Raw genomic sequence first — 22,098 nt, forward strand, 5'->3', positions numbered from 1 at the left:
GATGGGTAAAAAAACAGAAGAAATGGGCCGGGTGCAGTAGCTCATGCCTGTAATCCCGGTACTCTGGGAAGCCGAAGCGAGTGGATCACCTGAGGTCAGGAGTTCAAGACCAGCCTGACCAACATGGCGGAACCTCATCACTACTAAAAATACAAAAAATTAGCCAGGAGTGGTGGCACATGCCTGTAATCCCAGCTACTCAGGAGGCTGAGGCAGGAGAATCACTTGAACCCAGGAGGTGGAGGTTGCAGTGAGCTGAGATCACGCCATTGAATTCCAGCCTGGGCAATAAGAGCAAAACTCCATCTCAAAAAAAAAAAAAAAAAAAAAAAGAGAGAGAGAGAAGAAAGAATTGATGAGGAGTGGTCCAGAATTTTCAGCCCCAACATTATAGTCTTAGAATGTTCAGCAAGGATAGCAAGGAGGCCTTTTGTACTTTCAGTAGAATACCAGCCAGCACCATTATCGTTTGTACCATCTGCTCTATCTAGACGATGTTTTTTGATCACTCATCTCCCTACTTTATATCATGAAGATATTGCTGTTTCTACTATTCCTTTCAGCTCTGCCCCCCACATCCAATAGCAACTTCCATTATCTGTATTTTTTTTTTTGGTCATTTACTAAAGAGTTAGATCACACCATAAAAACTAGTTCAAGTTAGAAGATTAGCAAGAATGACCACCTTAGCTGGTTTAAGTTGCTTTCATGTCTGTTTACAAGTGAGCCAAAAAACAATGAATCTGCCTGTGTCCAGATTCCAGCCTGCCTACCCCAGACCCTCACACCCAGCCACTTGCTCCCACAGGGACCTTGGGGTGGCTCAGGTAATCCTGGCAGCCAAAGTCCCAATAGTTGCCCCTTTCTGCCTTTGTTTAATGGCGGCTTCTCTGTGGCCCTGAAACCTGCCAGGTACCAATGAGCACCCCCACCACTTCCCATTCCTTTAAGGGGCTTTAGAGTCAGGCAGTGGAGGTGACTGGCAAGTCACTCAACTTTCTGAAACTTATTTCCTTATTTATAAAATTATTATAGGATGATAATGATACCTACCTCATAGATAAGGATTGAAAGAATGCAAATGTTTCCGAAAGTTTCTGGAAGCACTCCATAAGTATGGGCTATTGGGGTGTGTGTGTGCATGTTCTCCCAAGGTTCAGCTGAGATTTATACAATCACAGAGTACTTTCCAGGCTACTGTTTGTGTAAACCACACTGACTGAAGCAGAAATAACCCCAATCTCTGCTAAAATCTGGGTAAACACTCCTAAACATTTTAGACATAGATTTTTTTCAAAATTTAATGTTGTGAGTATTACAATACTTATAATTCAGTCTCCAAAATTGACCCCAAGGTTCTTATTCTTTGAGGAAAACAAACCTAAAGGCAAAGGCAATAATCTCTTGTAAGTAAAGTGTGGCAAAATAACATTCTGTCAGGTATCAAAGCAGCTCTTAATTGCTATACAATTCCCGATGTTTGAAGAGAGTTCTCAGCAAAGACATTAAATTGCTCCAAGGGTTTAGACATTTAACTTACAAGAATTTAGATTGATGATGATGATGATTTCAGTAGTGTTGCTTATCTACCCAGCAGATTTCCCCCTGAAAGCCAAATGGCTTAACAAAACCAGAAAGCTGGCCACAAATTGCCACGGTGAGGCAGCCCTGAGGTCCTGGACGAGATGCTTCCCTCTGGAGTGGCAGGAACCCCTGCAGGGAAGTGGACAGCAGCCTCCTTCACCTGGTAAGGCTACTCAGTGCCAAAATTCACAAGTCCACAGCAGCTGTGAAAGATCTTGGACGCCTCTGCAGGACAAACCTGCTGCAGGGAACAGCCCAGCTGCAGCTGGCCACTCCATTTGGCTTGATTCCAGTTTGTCTGGGCTCCAAGAGCTAAGCACACTGAATCTCCACTCATTTGCTTGCTTCCTCCTCACCTTAAGAAAGCCATGGATCATTGTCTGGACTGAAATCCATCCGACGAAATGCTGAGGGTCTTCCCCTTCATAGGTAAATAAAATGTGAGACAGACACCTAAGTTTATCTTCTAACAGAGCTGTGTGAGGTTGGGTGAACCACTAAACCCCTTGGTTCCTTTATCTGTAAATACAAAGGGCTAGGATACGTCTCTAAAGTCCCTGTTAGCTTAAAAGTCTATGTTTCTAAGTTGACTGCAAAATGAGAATGAAATACACATAAAAGAAATTTTAAAAACTCTTGTTTTATGAAAAGTCGCCTCATAGTTAGAAGAGTCATGAAGAGAGTGATTCAAGTCACAATTTCACAAGCTTAATTATAAATAAACTCAACTTTATTCCATTCACATAGTCTTCAGCTTAAAAAGATAAAAAACAACTTACTGGTGATTTGATGTCCTCTAGAAGTAAAACAGAGCAGCGTTCACATTTCAGCAGAGTTTGGGCCCGATGCATTATTTTCTTGAAAATTTTCTCCAGGTCATCTGTTCTTCAACGAGGTCATTAACCACCTCTAGCAAAGCCTAGAAAAGATTAAACAGATGTATTTAGGTGGGTGTAAAACTGAAAAACATGTTGTTTTTATTCTTAAAATTTAATTTAGTATTTGCTTTAATAAAATATAATAAATCTTTTTGTGTAGCTAATTTTAAAAGCTATTATATATGTTTTGACATATTTCCATCACTCAATTTTATAACACATACTTAAACTGCAAAATACAACTTGAGAATACAGCTAGTTCTTGTAACAGGTGTGAAAATAAGTAATTCAAAACCTAAGCTATTGGAACTCTAGATTATTTTGAGTCTTAAAGGACAATGATTGTTGGAGGGGGGAGGTCACTTGAGAGGCAGCAGTAACCAAGGCAGCTATAACTCTTGTTTCTCTGACTATAGATTAGCCTTCTTCCTTACCAACATTCTTTTGTAAAATGTTGAAAATTAATAAAGAGCACCAGAGAAGACTCCTTCCCTCTTCACTGCTGATCTTCATTATAGACTAACTTCCTTCTTACTCTTTGCACACAAGGACCCCGTGGCCATCACATTGCCTTAAGATGGAATGTTAAATATACTCTTAAATTGGAAAGAAAATGAAAACCAGCTATAAAGAAAAGAAAACAAGCTGCATAGGAAAAAAAAACTGTAACTAATTATGTTGTTATAACTCATAAACCAGTTGTATAGCAAATGCTGAAATCCTGTCAAATTTCTATACTTTGTGCCTATAGAAGCAAGAGCTTAACTTTTAACTTTGGAACATTTACCCCATTTTTCTGGAGTCTGCATCTCCCGGATTGGCCATTCCCAGGTTTTCACTTGAATAAACTCTTCAAAACTAGATTCTGATCCTTTTTATTTATCTAATTTTTTAATTTTTGTTTGTTTGTTTGTTTTTGAGATGGAGTCTCGCTCTGTCACCAGGCTGGAGTGCAGTGGTGAGATCTTGGCTCACTGCAACCTCCAACTCCCTGATTCAAGCTATTCTCCTGCCTCAGCCTTCTGAGTAGCTGGGATTACAAGTGCCTGCCACTGCACCCAGCTAATATTTGTATTTTTTTTTTAGTAGAGATGAGATTTCACCTTGTTGGCCAGGATGGTCTTAATCTCCTCACCTCATGATCTGCTCACCTTGGCCTCCCAAAGTGCTGGGATTGTAGGCATGAGCCACCTCGCCCAGTCTGATCCTTTTGATTATTAATATTTCAGTTTGACACAGGGATCATGTAATCATTAGCTATAGGCATTTCCCCTCTCCTACAGTTGTTTTTCTGCAATGCAAACAGGTATAAACCCAATATTTTATAAATAATGAATACCTCCAAAGCACATTGATTCAGAAAATTACAAAGCAGCTCTTTCTCACTATCAGGAAGAAATAGATTCTTGGTCAAACTTTCAACATCTTCACAAATACGCACCCCTTACATAACTCTGAAAGAATTAGACAGGTGAATGCTAATTAAGGTTCAGATTTTTAGGCCAGGTGCAGTGGCTCACATCTGTAATCCTAGCACTTTGGGAGGTCGAGGAGGGCAAATCACCTGAGGTCAGGAGTTTGAGACCAGCCTGCCCAACATGGCGAAACCCCATCTCTACTGAAAATACAAAAATTAGCAGGTGTGGTGGTGGGTGCCTGTAATCCCAGTTACTGGGGAGGCTGAGGCAGAAGCATCACTTGAACCTGGGAGGCAGAGGTTGCGGTGAGCCGACATTGCACCGCTCCAGCCAGGGTGACAGAGCGAGAATCTTTAAAAAAAAAAAAAGTTCAGATTCTTAAATAAATATATAAAATGTAATTTACATTCAGTCTTTGCTAAATATAATATGTAAATTACATATATTATATAAATAGATAATACCTCCATATATATAAAATATATATAAATAAATATATATGTACACACATACATATATAGCTTCCTTAATTCCTCTACACAAGAGGAAATACTACTTTATCCCAAACTGTCCAGGAGAACATATAGGTATTTACATATCAGGAAAGAAAACACATTAAATTTTTTTTTAAACAGCAGAATGAAAAGCACATAACTTAGAAAAAAATGTTAAGTTCTAACTTGAAAGCTGTGTAACCATTTAAAAATTAAATTTTAATAACCTGTGATTTTCTCCAGCTAAGAAATTAGCTGCAATTTTTGCATTGAAATAATGTTTGTTTTCTCAGGTCAGGTATGAATTTGTGAAAAATAAAAAAGAAATAATATTTGTTTGGAATTTTTAATGGCATGGATGCTTCCAGAGATTTAAGAATAGTAGATTATGTGCACGTGGTAGATATTATGCTTCTCTCAGGGAGCAATTGGAAAATTACATAGTCAGTGAACTGGCCGGTGGGCATTTGCTTCAATAGAATGTAGAAAGAGATGCAATCTCAAGTCTGACCTCTCACAAAAGGATTTCATGAATTGTCAAATTCACATCTATTCATCATGGTGCTGATCATCATCACAGGGACATGACTAATTTTCAACTTCAATAATGTGAAAATTTCTTCTCTGAATCTATTCAGGTGAAAAGCATTTGAATAGCTGGACATGGTGGCTCATATCTATAATCCCATCACTTTGGGAGGCTGAGGCAGGCAGATCACACTAGGCCAGGAGTTCAAGAGCAGCCTGGGCAACATGGCAAAACCCCGTCTCTACTAAAAATACAAAAAAATCAGCTGGGCATGGTAGAGCACGCCTGTACTACCAGCTACTCAGGAGACTGAGGCAGGAGAACTGTTTGAATCTGGGAGATGGAAGTGGCAGTGAGTTGAGATCATGTCACTGCACTCTACCCTGGGTGACAGAGTGAGACTCCATCTCAAAAAAAAAAAAAAGAAGAAAAGGAAAAAAAAAACATTTGAATGAGTTAAGAGATTCATGAAATGAGTCCAATTCACTGAGCAATTGAAAGAGGATCAAATATCCTGGGTAGGGTTATTGAAACCGCCATTGCAAAAGTATAACTGGGGAGACCTAACCAACTCCATCTTGCTTGTAACCTCCAAACTGTCCTTGTTCATTCCTGGCATAGGATGAACTAACTTTGGGAGGAACATAGTTTAAAGTATATTGTTTAAAACAAAGATGATAATAGCCCTTTCCCAAAACAGACCTTCTTCCTTTTTTTTGAGATGGAGTCAGTCTTACTCTGTCACGAGGCTGGAGTGCAGTGGTGCTATCTTGGCTCACTGCAACTTCAGCCTCCTGGTTTCCAGAGATTCCCCTGCCTCAGCCTCCCGAGTAGCTGGGAATACAGGCATGCGCCACCACACTCCACTCATTTTTTGTATTTTAGTAGAGACGGGGTTTCACCGTGTTGGCCAGGATGGTCTCAATCTCCTGACCCTGTGATCCACCCGCCTCAGCCTCCCAAAGTGCTGGGATTACAGGCGTGAGCCACAGTACCCATCCACAAACCTCCTTCTTGCCTGGGGACTAGAATACCTTTGCAGGACTAACAAATTAGCCACAAGATTAGAAATTATGGTTTAGGAGTTATAGAGCTGCAGGCTACAAGTCATGCAGCTGACTCTCCCTAAACTGCTACTAAGATCAGTGCTTGAGGTGTTCTGCAGACCCTGCACTTGATGGATCATCTGGCACCACCCAGATCAATAAACTGGCTCATCTGATCTTGTGACCCCCCACCCAGGAACTAACTCAGTGCAAGAGGACAGTTTTAATTCCCTATGATTTCATCTCTGACCCAACCAATCAGGATTCCTACACACTGGCCTTCCCCCGACTCACCAAATTACCCTTAAAAACTCTGATCTGGGGAGACTGATTTGAGTAACAATAAAACTCTGGTCTTCAGCACAGCCAACTCTGTGTGAATTACTCTTTCTCTATTGCAAGGTGAACCCATTGGATGCTTACATTATCTCTAAAGAAAGATGGAACAGAGTAAGGACCATATTGCTCCGTGATCCCAAAGCAAAGAGGAATATCGAAAGGTGGAAAAACTCCTAAGCGAATCTTGGTATTTGGCATTTGGACAGCAAATCTCTGTTAGGGGTCAATGCATAATAATTTCATGCTCAAACATTAAAAATGAGACAACTGTGAGTAATTACAAGCAAAATGCCCTGTTATTAATGGGGAACACATTATTTCCTTAATCATCTAGACTATTTCTTCAGATGGATCATATTAACTGAACAATTATTTAACTTTTCAATTTGTTGCGATTGCATGGAGAGAGCCTCTGTGGCCCATATACAAGAACATTTATCTCAGAGGAAAAACTAGTTGTGCCTTGAGTCTTCCACGGACAAATCACATTATAGTAATCTTACTGGTTCTAATTTAAAATTGCTGCTTTGTTAACGAGTGATAGAAGTTTTACAGGGCCGGGCGCAGTGGCTCACGCCTGTAATCCCAGCACTTTGGGAGGCCGAGGCGGGTGGATCACGAGGTCAAGAGATTGAGACCATCCTGGTCATCATGGTGAAACCCCGTCTCTACTAAAAATACAAAAAATTAGCTGGGCACGGTGGCATGTGCCTGTAATCCCAGCTACTCAGGAGGCTGAGGCAGGAGAATTGCCTGAACCGAGGAGGCGGAGGTTGCGGTGAGCCGAGATCGCGCCATTGTACTCCAGCCTGGGTAAGAAGAGCGAAACTCCGTCTCAAAAAAAAAAAAAAAAGAAGAAGAAGAAGTTTTACAAATAACAATGTGGACTAGCTCCAGGATGGGAGAAAAAGAGAAGAAAATCTAGGGTAATATCCAACTCACAGATAATGGAAGCATTTCACACAGTTGAATAGGCCCTGCTTCTTGATGTCACTTGCCTTCCAGGAAACGAGTATCTGCATTTTGTTTCTCTTTCTTCTACCGGCCTTTTTAAAATGATCTTCATTTTTATTTTATTTATTATTATTGTTATACTTTAAGTTCTAGGGTACATATGCAGAACGTGCAGGTTTGTTACGTAGGTATACATGTGTCATGGTGGTTTGCTGCATCCATCACCCCGACATCTATATTAGTGACCTTCTTTTGTTCCTGGGTGTGTCCTTGGACCTTTCCCTTCTCTTATCTGCATATTCTTCCTTAAATTAACCCAGCTAGAACCCTGGCTTTAAATACCCTCTATATGCTGCTGGTTCCCAAATCTCAATCTCCAGCCATGATATCTCCCCAAAACTTTGGAATCCTGTATCCAAGTGTTTACTTGCCAGCTGTGCAAGCCAAAATTCTCTTTCACTCATTTCCCATGTCAGCAAACCCCACAGATTTCAACACTGATTTTGGAGGAAAGCTGTCGCTTCTCACTGCCCTAGTCCTATTCTTTCGCTTTGATACAGTTCTTTCCTAAGTCCTCTTACCGCTTCAGTCTTCTCCCTCCCTTCCCAGCCAGTTTATTGTCTCCAGGGAGGCCAGAGTGAACTGTATTAAAAGTAAGTCAGACTCAGCTCAAAATCTCCTAATGGCTTTCCACTGCACTCAGGATGAAAGCCAAAGCCCTTGCCATGCCCACAGGCTTTTCTACCATCTGGCCTGCCTCCATACCTTCATTTTATTTTATTTTTTCCTTTCTCTCTCCCCCTTTCTCTCTGCTTTCTAAACACACTGACCAAGTTTTCTCCTGTCCCAAATCCTTTGTACTTGGTATTTCCCCTGCCAGAAATGCTCTCCCCAGATCTTTGTGTGGCTTTTCTCCTTTCCATTCAAGTCTCTGCTCATAGATCATCTCCTTATAGAGACTTTTTTGATCACCCTCTAAAATAAACATCCTCCCAACCTACTCTTCCTCAACCCTTCATTCCTTTAGCTCACTTTATTTTCCTTGCAGTACTTATCGCTACCCATACTATGCAATTTAAAAAATTTGTTTTCTTATCTATTACCTATTGTTCTCATTGAATAGTAAGTTCCGTAAGGGTAGGGATTTGGATAGACAGCATGTGAAGAGAACCACACAATCAATACTTATTGAATGAATAAATTAATTGTGCCATACACAAGAATACAAAGATTAATCATACATGAGGCTTCCCTTAAGGAGTTCATAATGTAGTGGGAGAGGAGGGCCCTCCTTAAATATCATAATACAGTGTGATAAGCATTCACAATAGAATAATGGCAGTAGATACAAGCCAAAACCATAAGTGAAGAAGGGAAGATTAATCAGAAGGCTGAGCTGGGTCCTGAAGAATGTGGAAGACAGATAGTGGAATTGACTTGAGGCATTGAAGGCAGAAGGAGGAATATGGATAAAGTTATGATCAAATGAAACAGATTGTTTGCTGGAAATTGGGGACCATATTGCTGGAGTGCCAGATGAAAGAAGGAGCATGGTAAGACATGGGGCAAAGGATGAAAAGAGGATCCAAAGCAGAGAAAAGATGTGTATGCCATGCTAAGAGCCATGGCTGTAGTAGTCAACTGTGTTCATCTGTTTACTGATAAAAAATCCATAAGTCATAATAATTAGCAAATGAAATTTTAATCAACTTGATGCCCAGATTAACTGAGGGTTCCAAGCCTTTTTGAACATCTTTTTGTTAAATATATTTCTAAGTTATTACAGTAATCTTTCTATATTTAAAAGTGGAATGAGTCTAATATAATTAAATCTCTATTTGATAATTTAGCATTTTTTGAGTACTAGACTTTGCCTTTTTCACAACTTAGTTCTATAGCTCATGAAGGTATAAAAGATCTAAGTGTTTCTTTATCATACTATAAAGTAGTGTTTGCTTTATTGCTCCAAGTATCTAGTGACATGTACTTTCAGAAATTCTTTCAATTCAAAAATTGTTTCAATTCAAAAATAAAATCTGGGAAGTGGGGGTAAGATCTTGCTTCTTAAAGGAATTTAGTTGTAAAAGCATCACCAAATTGTATTATTGTTTCAAAGCCACAAGTTACCAAGGATATATCTGCTGCCTTACAGTACAGATGTGACATTAATTTCCTTTTTGAAAGAAGTTTGTACCTCTTCCCCCAAATAACAACAGATAATTTGCATCCACTTCCATTTGGGCTTATTGCTTAAAGTGTATCTTCAACCACAGCCTTGCAGAATTATACAAATAAAAAAGATTCTTGGACTATTCAAAGATCATTCATTGACTGTTTTTAAAAGACATAATGACTTACAGAAACCAGAAAGACAGAGAGTATTGAGGAGTGTCAAGAATGTTTTTTTCTACTCACTCTGCTTCTTTCATATTCTTTCCTTGAGGCAGCAAAGAGCTGAACGTTAGATATGGTGATTCCACAAAACGGAAGATACATCTGCATAACCTGAGATAAAGAGAGCAGTAAGAACATTAAAACCTAAGAACACTGATATATCCCTTGCTAGACTAAATTCCACACTTCCTGTATATGCCTGATTGGAATACTTTATGTCATCTATAGAGATTGAGTACAGAGAGTTGTCGATACTAGTATTTTAACTTCAGAATGAATATTTTTCAAAGTTATCTAAAAGACGTTGTAAATCAAGCTTTAACTAGAGAATTCACATCTATGAAGACATAAAGTGAAGCAACAGATTATGAGGCCTGTGACACAGGAACTGTGCCTAAAGCAGCTTGTATTACTTCTTTGATTATATATATAAAAAAAGGATAAATAAATAAATGAACCGTGATATACCTGGAATTTAAAGCATGTGCCCATACTCACATTTGGAGGTAGGCAGGATATAAGTCAATTCTTTTGTTGGCATATGGCATATACTATATGTATATGGCATACAATTCACATCTGTAGCAGGGATTTCAGCTTCATTCTAGACCTATCGGCTATCAGATTTAAGCATGCCCCTTAGGATGGGCCCAGTGGAAACTCAGGGGTCAGCAGGCCTGGAAGCCTTCTACAAAAGAGCTCTAATTGTATTCACCACTGTGTAGACATAATTGGACACAAGTCAGACAGGTGGGATGGTTCTGCAGAAGCCTGATGAGGAAAGACTGGGAGCCTGTGATGAGAAGTCCTCCTATGGGCAGAAACACACAGCTGTGATGGGCCCGACCCTAACAAAGACATTCTCATCATGGGGGTTTAGGTACAGGGATTTTCACTACTGCCTGGCACTCGCAGAGCAATTCATCTCCAGAATCTCTGATTCCAGAGAGACAGAATGCTCCAAGTGAAAACTGAAAGAACTATTTCCCTCAATTCTTCACAACATAGACAAAACAAGTGACATACTTGGGACTTCTTTAAAGCAAGAGGGAAAAAAGCATGTGTATATCATAGTGTTTCTATGTCTCTATCTCTCTCTCTCCCCCCACACACATGTGCATGCGTGCACGTTCATGCACACACAATGGTGCCCTAGGAAGAGGTACAAAGCCCTGGCAAAATAGAGCAACTCCTGCTGTCTCCAGCAGAGGGCAGTGCAGTGCCCACCATGGGTAAGGGATGACTGCAGCCTCCACCAACTCAGGAAGCACTTGTGAAGCACCCAGGACATCCAGAACAGAATCACCCGGCGTGCAAGGTAATTGTGAAGAGGATTTGAGGTAGACAAAAGATGAAGGGCAATTCACATTCCCTATCACTGAATTTCCTATTAAAATCTTTCTTTGCTTACCTGGCCATGATCAACTCTGACATAGGGTCCTGGAAAGAATTTCAGTGCCGTATAGAAACTAAAGCTATGATCTCATTTTTAAAGAAAATAGAAAAACAATGGAATCAAAATTAAGAAGAGGTACAAAAATCAATGATTTTTGCAGATCTTTTTGGGATAAATTCCTTCCCTAGATTTTCACATGTTGCCTTCTGGAACTAGATGTTATTTCTGTTACTCCCTACTCTCCCCTTTCTTTCTACTCCCCCTCATGCCTTAGAAAGCTTGTCCATAAGCCAGCGTAAAGATGTTGGCATAAAGATGTTGGCATAAAGCTGCTGGATATTTCACTAGAATTTCCCTGCCTTTAGGCAGAATGGGACCACTTTCAAAATCACCTACACATACAGCAAGCACTTTCCTTGGAGTTGTCTGGAGGTTTTGTTTTTGGCTCTTTGTTTTTTCTGCCATGGAGACAGTGACTATAATGGGGATAAAAGTGAGGAGGAGATATGGGTTACTTATTTTAACTTTTCACTATTTATTTATTTATGCCTTCAGGGGACAAATTTAAGGTGGTAAGTCAAGCAAGTAAGAAGAAGAGAATGACCAAACGCACATGTGAAATGTTTTCTAATATATCATAGGCTTGCTTCACTTCATTTGTAATTCCAATATTTATCGAGTTCCAGGTATTATGTTTAATTAAAAAGAATCTTAATTTTAAATCAAATGATCGTTGTCATTTTTACAGTTTTTCTATGTGAAATGCAACAAATCACATAACCTCTTGAATGTACTTTATTAACTGTAAATGCCAGGTTTATGGTCTTTTTTAGTTCTAATCTTTGGTGATTCAAATAATGTGAAACATCACTGAGCTGCAATATTCTATTTACTAGAGAAAACAATGAATTCAGTAAACACACTTGCATCTTATTCATGAAACAATAATTTATAATTGCAATTGACATCTGCAAAGCCCTTCTGTCAACGTGTCAAGCATGACGCTATGTGTAGGGGTGATGGTAAGTGTTGTATATGCATTATAGCTATTTTATATTCATTTATGTTTTATCATTAATCCAGTTTTGCAGATGAGAAAACTGAGGCTTTAAGAACTTACGCAAAGTTCTTGAGAGATAATTCTCTATGGATATTTTATGTTTCCACACAGTTGGCAAACAGAGGCACTGGTTGTATCTTTTGGGAATGCTTATACAATGAACATCCTTGAAAGACAGAGATGCTGTCTCCTTCCAGAGCAAAGAGCAGAAGTGTTTACTATCCAGTATAATAAAGACAATATCTCCCTCTAGACAGAGGTCAGGCAGGCTCACTGTTCATTATGAAAGATTTGGGTTGCTTACATTTGAGGTTCCTCTTCTGACATGCAATCTAATACATAAGCTGTTATCAGGGTCAGGGAACCAGCAGATACTGATGCTCAATTTATTGCTATTGTCGTACAAACTGTTTTTTGTCACTGATCCAGGAGTCTCATGTCTTCTGTCAGCATCCATGAGACTGTGGCAGACTAACTTGCTAGCCTGCATGTACAGTGTAGTAAAGTCAGACCCTTTATGAATCTTAACGTCACCTAGATAGTTAATGGTGAAGCTGAATTTAGAATCCAAGTGGCCTAACCCTAGGATCTACCTTCTTAACTTTTACACTCTCCTGCTTCCCAAGGTCATACATATCTTTCACACCATTAATATGAGAGTCTGGTTAACTGCAATGCAAGGTAGATTACTAAGACTAGCAGTCCATTATTCCAGTGTATGAGCAGCCATAGGAGACCGCAGAAGCAGAAGGCAGTTCTGGTAGAGCAGACAAAACTCGGTTTCCAGAGATAACAAGGCAACCATCTCAGGGGGCAATTTGTCTAGCAGTTGGTGTAAGGGAAATCCTAGGTAGAGAGCGGACCACATTGACAGGCATCAGAGTGTGGTTATGAAGGGCAGAGTGGAAAGTTCCAGCAGAAAAGAGGCTGGCTTTAGGAAAAAGGCTGTCAGCAGGTAGCAGGGCCCTCGCTTCCAGGTAGAGCTTTAAGGATCAGTTTATACTCTTGGTAGTGAAAGGGAGGGAAATGGCAGAAGAAAAGAAGGGGCCCATCAGGTATGAAATGTGGGACACAATGTTTTAAAGAGACACAGAACTGCTCACAGGCAGGGGCTGTGGCAAAGCTGGGCCCACAGGTGCGGGTCCTGTGGTGCGGCTCCAGCCGCAGAGTGGAGAATGAATCAGGGTCTGGGAACCAGGCTGTGTTCCACACACGGCCAGAGAGGTTCCAGTCTTAGCTCCATGGGAGTACTGCAGTGTCCCTGGGAGCCTAGGAACAGCCCGACATCAAACTGTCAGTCAATCACAAATCTCTTCATCCTCATCCAGTCTTGTTTCCATCAAACCTAGTTTTTAGTCTAAAAATTTAGAATTTGCAAATACTTTCTCCAAATAATATAAACTATTCTTCATGAACAGGATAGTGTACTATCCAGAAAGCATGCAAATCAGATTGCTATTAGTTCTTTTCATCTACCCCACTGTGTCTGACAAGCATCCCTCAATTTAGTCCTGACAGATGAATGGCATTTACTTGTCACAACCTCAGGAAAAGCAGCTCCACAATCTTCCTCCATTTTACATGTCTAGCAAATGTCACCTCCATGAATTTTTTTCATATGAATGTAACAAACCCCTCATATCACAATATACCTCTAATTCTTACCCTTTAGTGGAGATGAAAACCAACAAAAGCTCTGCTATTTTAAACCAATTACAAGGCATTTAATGTGGCATTTTGAATGGCAAAAGAGACTCCTGCTGTCTTGTTTTGTGTACTCCAATTTATCAAGTTAATGCTTCTATAACATCTTCCAAACAAAAGCAAATGGCAAAACGAACACCTTACTCACTGTAGTGGGAATGCACAGATCAGCTGAATTTAACAAAAGCCACCTGACTGCCTTCTCCCGTCAGGCCCTGGGTAAATATGCAGCACCACTAAATTACATGACACCATTACTATTTCAAGTTTACCACTAGCTTCAATTATATCCCTGAGATGATTACTAGCCAGCTCAAACTCCTTCAATATTTTCACAAAAAATACAGGCTAAAGTTCGAATTTCAACTCTCTGTTAAGTCCTTCCAAGTGTTGGCCCTATTGAACATTGTTATTATTATTATTGTTATTGTTTGTTGAGATTTACCCACGTGTACCAATTTTTCCTCCTCATTCCTTCCAACATCTCCTTCCTTCTTTCTGTGATATAGTTTTATTTTTTTCCAAAGACAATCCTTTAGAGTATCTTTGTGTTAGTGGTAAATGCTTTTAGTTTTGTATGAAAATATGTTTATTTTATAATCCATCTTAAAAGGTAATATAGTTGGGTATGCAATCCTAGGTTGACAGTTATTTTCTCTCAGTACTTACAAGATATTATGCCCCCTAAAAAGCCAGCTGCCAATCAAATTCTTGGTAGATTATCTGCCTTTGTCTCTGGTTTCTTTTAGTCTTCTTTATGTCGTTGGTAGCCAATTTGTATTTTTTCAGCCTCAATTAAGAGCTTAATTGAATCATAGTAACCTCAGTGTATATATTGGCCAAACATTACTGTGGACACAGACAATATTATACCTTCATGGCTCATTGCACACTGAGAGAGAATCTTTGTTAATGTAGGAAATGTTCTACCCTGTGTCATTCATTGGTATGACAATTCAGCCCTCTGGGGTCAGACTCAATTGCACAATGTATATGCATATGACAGTATGATCTATAGAGTTTCTAAGGAAACATGCAGGAGAAGCAGGCAAGTAGATTTTTGAAAAGAGGCAGTAAGAAAAACTGAAGCAGTGTGGAAATAGAAAATGAAAAACAAAATATTTTTATCTTTTTTTCAGTCCCAGTGCTACAGATAACTTTAAAAAGAAAAAATCTATGTTGCTCTGTTCTGCTCTTTCTGAAGTCCCTCATTTCCCAAAAAAACAACTAATTTGGCCTTCACTATGTAGTTTCAGAATGCCAAAGGTCTAAAAAGTCTTAATGACTGAGAAGCTAATGGGTCTGTACACGCTTGTGCAGCACTTTTTGGCTTGAAAGCACTTTATGAACATTGGCTAATTAATCTTTACAACATCCCACTCAGAAAGAGAGTTAAACTGAAAATCATTGAACAGTGTAAAAAAGTCACTTTCACCCTGGAAACTCATTAAAATATTACTAATATGCATAGAATTTGAGCACTGGGCCTTCCATCAATGTACTGAAAAAAGACAGTAGGTAGCCAGCCTTTTCAAACTTCCAAGCCACAGAGAAAGGCTATTTAAGCCCCATCGTGTGGTCTGGTCCAATTATACATCATTAAAGAATGCTGGGGGTCTACAATGCATATTCTTAGTGAAGGGGGACATCCTGTTCATGGACCCTACTTGTAGAAGGCAAAACGGCTTGAAGAGCCACATCACTGTCAGCTAATTGAACAAGTGAGAAAAGGTTTGCTCACCTGCAGATAACACCTCCTCCCTTTATGTAGATCCTGAAAACCACACTCTTAAAGTCACTTCTGACCTCAGGCAGTAACTATATGATAAAACTTCACTAATTTGGAGCCCACTGATTTGGAACTGGGGATGCTTTAGGATAGTTGTGACTCAAATACTGAATAAACTCTTCAAATAGAATAATTTGGAAAATAATATCAATATACTAAAGCGGTCACATTATTTTTATATAATGAAATACTTTCAGAGCCTTTTTAAGGAATATAATACTAAAAATAATTTTTAAATTAGTTTGGCATTTTCCAGAGATTCCAGAGGAAAGTCCTGCTTCCAGAGCTGTAGCTTCGTTCACTGCAATTTTGTTTCTACACAAAGTCAGTAAACATAAAAAGTGGAGCTTTTAAGAAACAGAATCATAAATGACTCTTGTTACTTCGCACCAAAATATATGCCCTTGTCTAAATCAGTGTTGTGCTCTCTTCAAAGAAAACAGCCTCCAAAAGATACAAAGAAATATACAACACAAACTTCACTTTAAAAATTGTAGTGGAGTCAGGTGTGATGGCTGAAACCTGTAATCCTAGCACTTTGGGAAGCCAAGGCAGGCGGATCACTTGAGGTCAGGAGTTCAAGACCAGCCTGGCCAACATGGTGAAACCCTGTTTCTACTAAAAATACAAAAATTAGCTTGGCATGGTGGCATGCACCTGTAGTCCCAGCTACTTGGGAGGCTGAGGCAGGAGAATCAGTTTAACCGGGAGGTGGAGGTTGCAGTGAGCTGAGTTTGCACCATTGCACTCCAGCCTGGGTGACAGAGAGAGACTCTGCTTTAAGAAAAAAAAAAAAAGGAATAGATGATCCAATTGCATGCTTTTTGAAATTGTCCACCATAAGAATTGACACTAAAGAATAGGGTGGGAGACTTCATTCACAACAGACAAGGGAGAACAAAAGGGCAAATAAAAAAAAGGAGAAGCTTTGTTTTTTGGAGACAGAAACAGGGACAAGATAATGAAGCAGAGGCGTGGAGAGGGAAGAAAGGAAAGCAAGCCCTCCTCACAGGTGGACCCCTCACAGGTCCAAATTTGGGGCAGAACACATCCAAATGTGCGAGTCTTTACAGGCTCCCCTTCTCCTGTGTAGGCACCCTCGTCACTCTTCTTCATGTTTCCTTCTTAGGACGGGGAGATTGAGGTGCTTCTGCTTCTGTCCCTGAGTATTAAAACTGGGACCCTGGGGAGGTTGGAAGGAGCCCCCTTCCACTACTCTAGCCCCTCTCCTACAAGCTAGTGTTGGCTAAAATATCCCCGGGAGGCCATCCAGGGGCAGACAAGCTGAATTCAGTTCCTGGCAAGTAGCCTAGTAGCATCAACACCTGTTCTCTTTGACTTTCTAGATGCTCTGGTCTATCGACTGCTTGAATCATGCAGGCACTAGTCATATCACACAATAACCTTATTTCTATTTAGTCCCATCCCCACCCCCACAACTTTAAAGAAATAACATTCTCATTTCTGGGGGCAGTTTTTAATTACCACCCTCTTATTTCCAGACACTCAGGGAAAACCCTGAAGGAATCTATTGCAGGACCCATGTCCTTTCTAAGATATATATATATATTTTTTCTGATCATAGATTTCAAGAGAAAAAAAAGTAGTACCCATATTTCTACCTCTCAGGTGTAACCACTACTAACATTTTATATATCATTCAAGTTTTTTTTTCTCTTTTTCCTTTCACATAAAGCCAAATAGGCTAATCCTATACATAATATTTTATCAGCTTTTTTCACTTTTTATAACCAGCTATTACTTATTATGACCAGTTTCTATGGATACAAAATATCCCATTGTATGGTTCAGAAAAAGAAAATTTATAGAGAAGGAAAGTAGATTAGTGGTTGCCTGGGTTAGTAGCAGTAACGATTCGTTGTAAATGGGCATAGGGGATCTTATTGGTAGTATGCTCTAAAACTGATTTATAGTGATTGTTGTACCTCTCATAATGTTATTAAAAGTCATTGAATTGATCACTTGAAATGGATGAATTTTATGATATGTAAAATATACCTCAAGAAAGTGTTAACATTACCATAAATACTCTGTTCATCGTATGGATTAATGTAGTTTATTTAGTCAATCATAAAACACTGGACATTTAGGTTGCTTCCAATTTTAGATTAATAATCCTGGGGTTAAACATCCTAGAAATTAAATCTTCCTGAATCCCATGATTATTTTCTTAAAGCCTTGATGTTGGAACTTACTTTATTCAACAAACAACTTATACAGCACTTTTCTGTAGCAGGCAATATTCTAAATGGTTTATTAATGTTAATTCATTGCGGTATGTGTACACTTTAAAATAACCCATAATGATATAAACATATTTACTTTTTGTTAAAAGAAAACAGTATAGAAGTGCATAGAGTAACTACAGTTCCCCCTTAATTTCCTGTCCCACTACCCACTCCCTTCCCAAGGTACAGCCCTGCTAGCATTTGTAGTGTATTCTTCTGGATGTTTTATAAACTATAGTCACACAATATCTAGTTTTAGGGTGTTTGTAAACATAAGTGAGATCACACTATAAGTTGTTTTCAATACCTTCTTTTTCACTAGGCAATATATCTTGGAAATCTTTACATGTTAATTCAAAGAGCTCTACTTCATTCATCTTAATGTCTGCAGAATATTCTAAGGGATGGGTTGTATCTGTTACTAGACATTGCCATTGTTTCTAATTTTTCTTTATTACAACTAATGCTGCTATCAAGTTTCTTACAAATAAATCTTCATGCACCTGGACAATACCTCTGTTTGACAGTTTCCTAAAAGCAGAATATTAAGGTTGAAGAATATGTGCATAAAAAAATCTTAATTACTACTGCCAAATCATCCTCCAAAAAGCCTCTACCAATCTACACTCCCATTAACAATAATCAGAGGATTCATTTACCCCTACTCAAACAACATTGGGTGTTATCATTCTTTCAAAATCTTGTCTATCTGACAGACAAAATCAATACTCATTTTTGTATTAGCTGATAGTTATTTGATTAATATATTGATCATTTTCATAATTTGTTGGTTGTCTGTATTTTAAAATATGTCCTCTTTTGCTTAGTTTGCTTATTTTTCAGTGGACATTCATCTATTACTAGCTCAGTAAGTACCCTTTATGTGCTAAGAACATTAAACATTTTTCATTTTCACAAATCATGAATCTTAGTTGATAATCTTACGTGATAATCAAGCAGTAATTGTCATCTGTTCAATGCAATCCAGTAGGCCTACAAGCTCTAAGTGTTTTGTCTAAGATGAATAAACATTATGGCTCAGTAAACTTGGCTTACTCCCTCTCACAGTGTGAAGAACTTTTACAAAGATATCTGACTATATAACTCTGTCAAGGTTATTTTTATAAGCAGGTTGACCTACATATCATCCTGCCCATTTATTCTATCTGCCTTTGTAACTCACAGCTTCTGCAAAAAATTGGTTTGAGCTACTGTTTGATCCAGGCATTCTTGAGTTTTAGTTATTAAGGTCATTATGATTCCCCCCTTGCCCAGCACAAGTATAAATGCAGGAAGCTACACAATAGAGTAACTTAGTCAAGGTATCAACAGCCTGAAATGCTAGAAAAATCTTATTATATCACAATCAACATATGAACATAAAATTTCCTCTTAGACTATTTTCTGATGGGAAATAGCTAAATTTTTGTTTAAATTTAAAATATATTCACATTACTTCCTCCTATTAGCGGCAGAAGGCTTTCTTTTACTGTCTCATTTATCAAACTCCTTTCTTTTTATAATTCCTGGTTCATAAAGTAGTGAACATTACATACAAGCAAAATCATACAACATGTAGCCTTTTGTGTCTGGCTGCTTTCACTTTGCATACTGTTTTAGGAGTCCATTTATGTTGTAGATATAGCAGACTTTATTCCTTTTAAAATTTTGTTTTAAAAAAGTAGACTTTTTTTTTTTAAGGACAGTTTTAGGTTTACAGAAAAGTCAAGTGGAAAGTATAGGGATTTCCCATAGACTCTGCTCAACAGTTCCCCATATTATTAACATCTTACATTAATGTGGTTTGTTACAATTGATGAGTCAATACTGACACATTATTAAATAAAGCCCAGTCTACAATAGGCTTCTCTTCATGTCACACATTCTATGGGTTTTGACAAATGTACATGTTCACCATTACAGTATCATACAGAATAGTTTATTGCCTTTAAAATCTGTGCTTCACTTATGAATCCCTCTCTCCTTCTCCCCAAATCTCTCAAAACCACTGACCTTTTTACTGATTCTGTAGCTTTGCCTTTTCCAGAATGTTATATAGTTGGAATCACGCAGTAGATATCCTTTTCAGATTGGTTTCTTTTACTTAGCAATATCCATTTAAGGTACCTCTACATCGTTTCATGGTTTAATAGCTCATTTCTTTTTATCACTGATTAATATTCCATTAACTAGATATATCCATGTGTGTTTATCCATTCACCCATTGAAGGGCATCTCAATCGTTTCCAAGATTTGACAATTATGAAAAAAGCTGCTATAAACATTCATGTGCCAGTTTTTGCATAGACATAATTTTTTGACTCATTGGGGTATATATCCAGGAGTGCAATTGCTGGATTGCATAGAAAGCATATCATTAGCTTTGCAAGAAACTGCTAAACTGTCTTCCAAAGTGGCTGTGCCATTTTGCATTCCCACCCTTTCCTATGTCTGGATCTTCCCTGTCCCTTCAAAGGAGAAGTGTTTCCCTTCATTTGGTATTGCTTCTGTCTTTACCGTGTAATCTACATCAGCTTGGCTTCATATCCTCACTTCCTGTCATTTTGCTTATAGTTTTGCAGTCTTCAGAAATGGCTGGCTTGTGGCCTGTGATGTCCTAAATACCCGATCATGAAATACATCAACTATTCTACATTCTTATTTTCTGCAGCCTTTAGCACTTGATTACCAGCTGGATATGAAACTTTAGCTTCCATGGACTATACACCCCTATTTAATCTTTTTCGACATTTCCAACACTCCTGTGCAAGTTATATTCCCAGTCAGTCTTTGGTCTTCTAACTGTCTCTTTCTACATTCTCCCTCTAAGGATTTATTTATTTCCACAATATAAGAATATTACAAAATAAAGTGGGTTGGCCATACAAGAATTAACCTTTGAGCAAGAGTCAGAAAAGACATCAAACTCAGTACTGCCACATATTTAAGGCAGCTGAGAAGACTTCCTCCTTCTGTTTACTCTGCTGCTCTTGAACTTCAGTCTGTCATGAATTCCCTCTGCCTCTGATTTGACTTTCCTACGTCCCTAATCCCACTTCCCCACTTCTAATCAGTCACATCTGCTATATTTCAGACCCATGTTTCAGTCTGTAATCCAGACACAACTTGAGCTCTGAAAACATTTGCTTCTTCTGTCTTATAGTCTAATTTTAGCATTCCTGGTCCTAGACTAAATTGAACTCTGAATTCAACCATATTAACTAAACAGGCACCAAAGTTCCTTCGTTTTATCTGCATCTTCAGTAGTTACCTCTGGGACGATTCTCAAAGTGGGCTCTCTGGTGCTGACATTTTCTCTCTGCTCTGGCTCCACATCACCAAGTGCCTACAGGACATTTCAACTTGAAGGTTCTTATAGTACCACAACTCAGCATTCCAAAACCAAGTTTATCATCTCAATTCCCCTGTCCTTCCAAAGAAAGAGGGCTTCCTCCTCCAAAATATCCTATATGTGCCGAACAAACAAACAAATAAAACCATTAATGTTCAAATCACCCAGTTCCAAATCCTGGGAGCTATATTTGATTGCTATCCAGATGTAGGCTATCCAGATGTAGGCATAAACAATTCAGCAGCTTTTGAAACTTCTGTCCTCATGCCCTTGATCTCCTCCTGGTCCAACACTGCCATCACTCACCATCTCTGGTAACAGTTCCCAGATCTCTCACCATTACTGCAACAGTAGCCAAGATCCTCTAACCCACTAACCTTTGTTTCTTATCCAGAAAAGCTATAAATTTAAGCACATTGACTATCCATCCCAATGTACTCCATCATCATGACTTTTTAAAATGTAAGATATAAATGTCTTACACATATTAAATGCTAGCCTTTTTCAAACTATATTTGTGTCAGTATTTTCATACTACATACAGTATTTTTTAAAATCTCATTAGAAGCTCATCAGAAAGTATCTCCAATATTTAAGACTGTGGCTTAGTATTTTACAGATGCTGTGGAAGATATGTAATAATCTCAGGAAAAATAATAAGGAAATATAAAATTGCTATTTAGAGAAACACATGAGACCCAGAGGGGGTTCTTCTACTTATATATCTTTTTTTTAATTTCCAAAATAATTCATCATCCAAATGCAACACCAATGACATGAATAATAAACCATACTGGTTTTTAATTTCCAGTAATATTCTCCAGTGGAGTTTAAAACAGAGAAGCTATGAAAAATATGCTTAGGTCATTAATATTTAATTAATGTAATAGTACCCTAAAATGAATATTATAA

General features: G+C 38.6%; 1 protein-coding gene across 1 annotated transcript in view; it reads right to left on the bottom strand.

Annotated features, from left to right (window-relative positions):
• PDE11A (phosphodiesterase 11A) overlaps window positions 1-10,927 on the bottom strand; it is a 270,311-nt gene extending 259,384 nt beyond the window's left edge. The window contains 4 exon segments of the mRNA XM_064373343.1: window positions 2,364-2,464; window positions 2,467-2,503; window positions 9,658-9,747; window positions 10,919-10,927. Of these exon segments, the coding sequence (XP_064229413.1) occupies window positions 2,364-2,464; window positions 2,467-2,503; window positions 9,658-9,747; window positions 10,919-10,927 (237 nt within the window).
• Between the last annotated feature and the right edge of the window lie 11,171 nt (window positions 10,928-22,098).

This window comes from Aotus nancymaae, unplaced genomic scaffold (genome assembly GCF_030222135.1).
Source record: "Aotus nancymaae isolate 86718 unplaced genomic scaffold, 86718_ANA_hifiasm-v0.15.2.pri h1tg000008l, whole genome shotgun sequence".
Lineage (NCBI taxonomy): Eukaryota > Metazoa > Chordata > Mammalia > Primates > Aotidae > Aotus > Aotus nancymaae.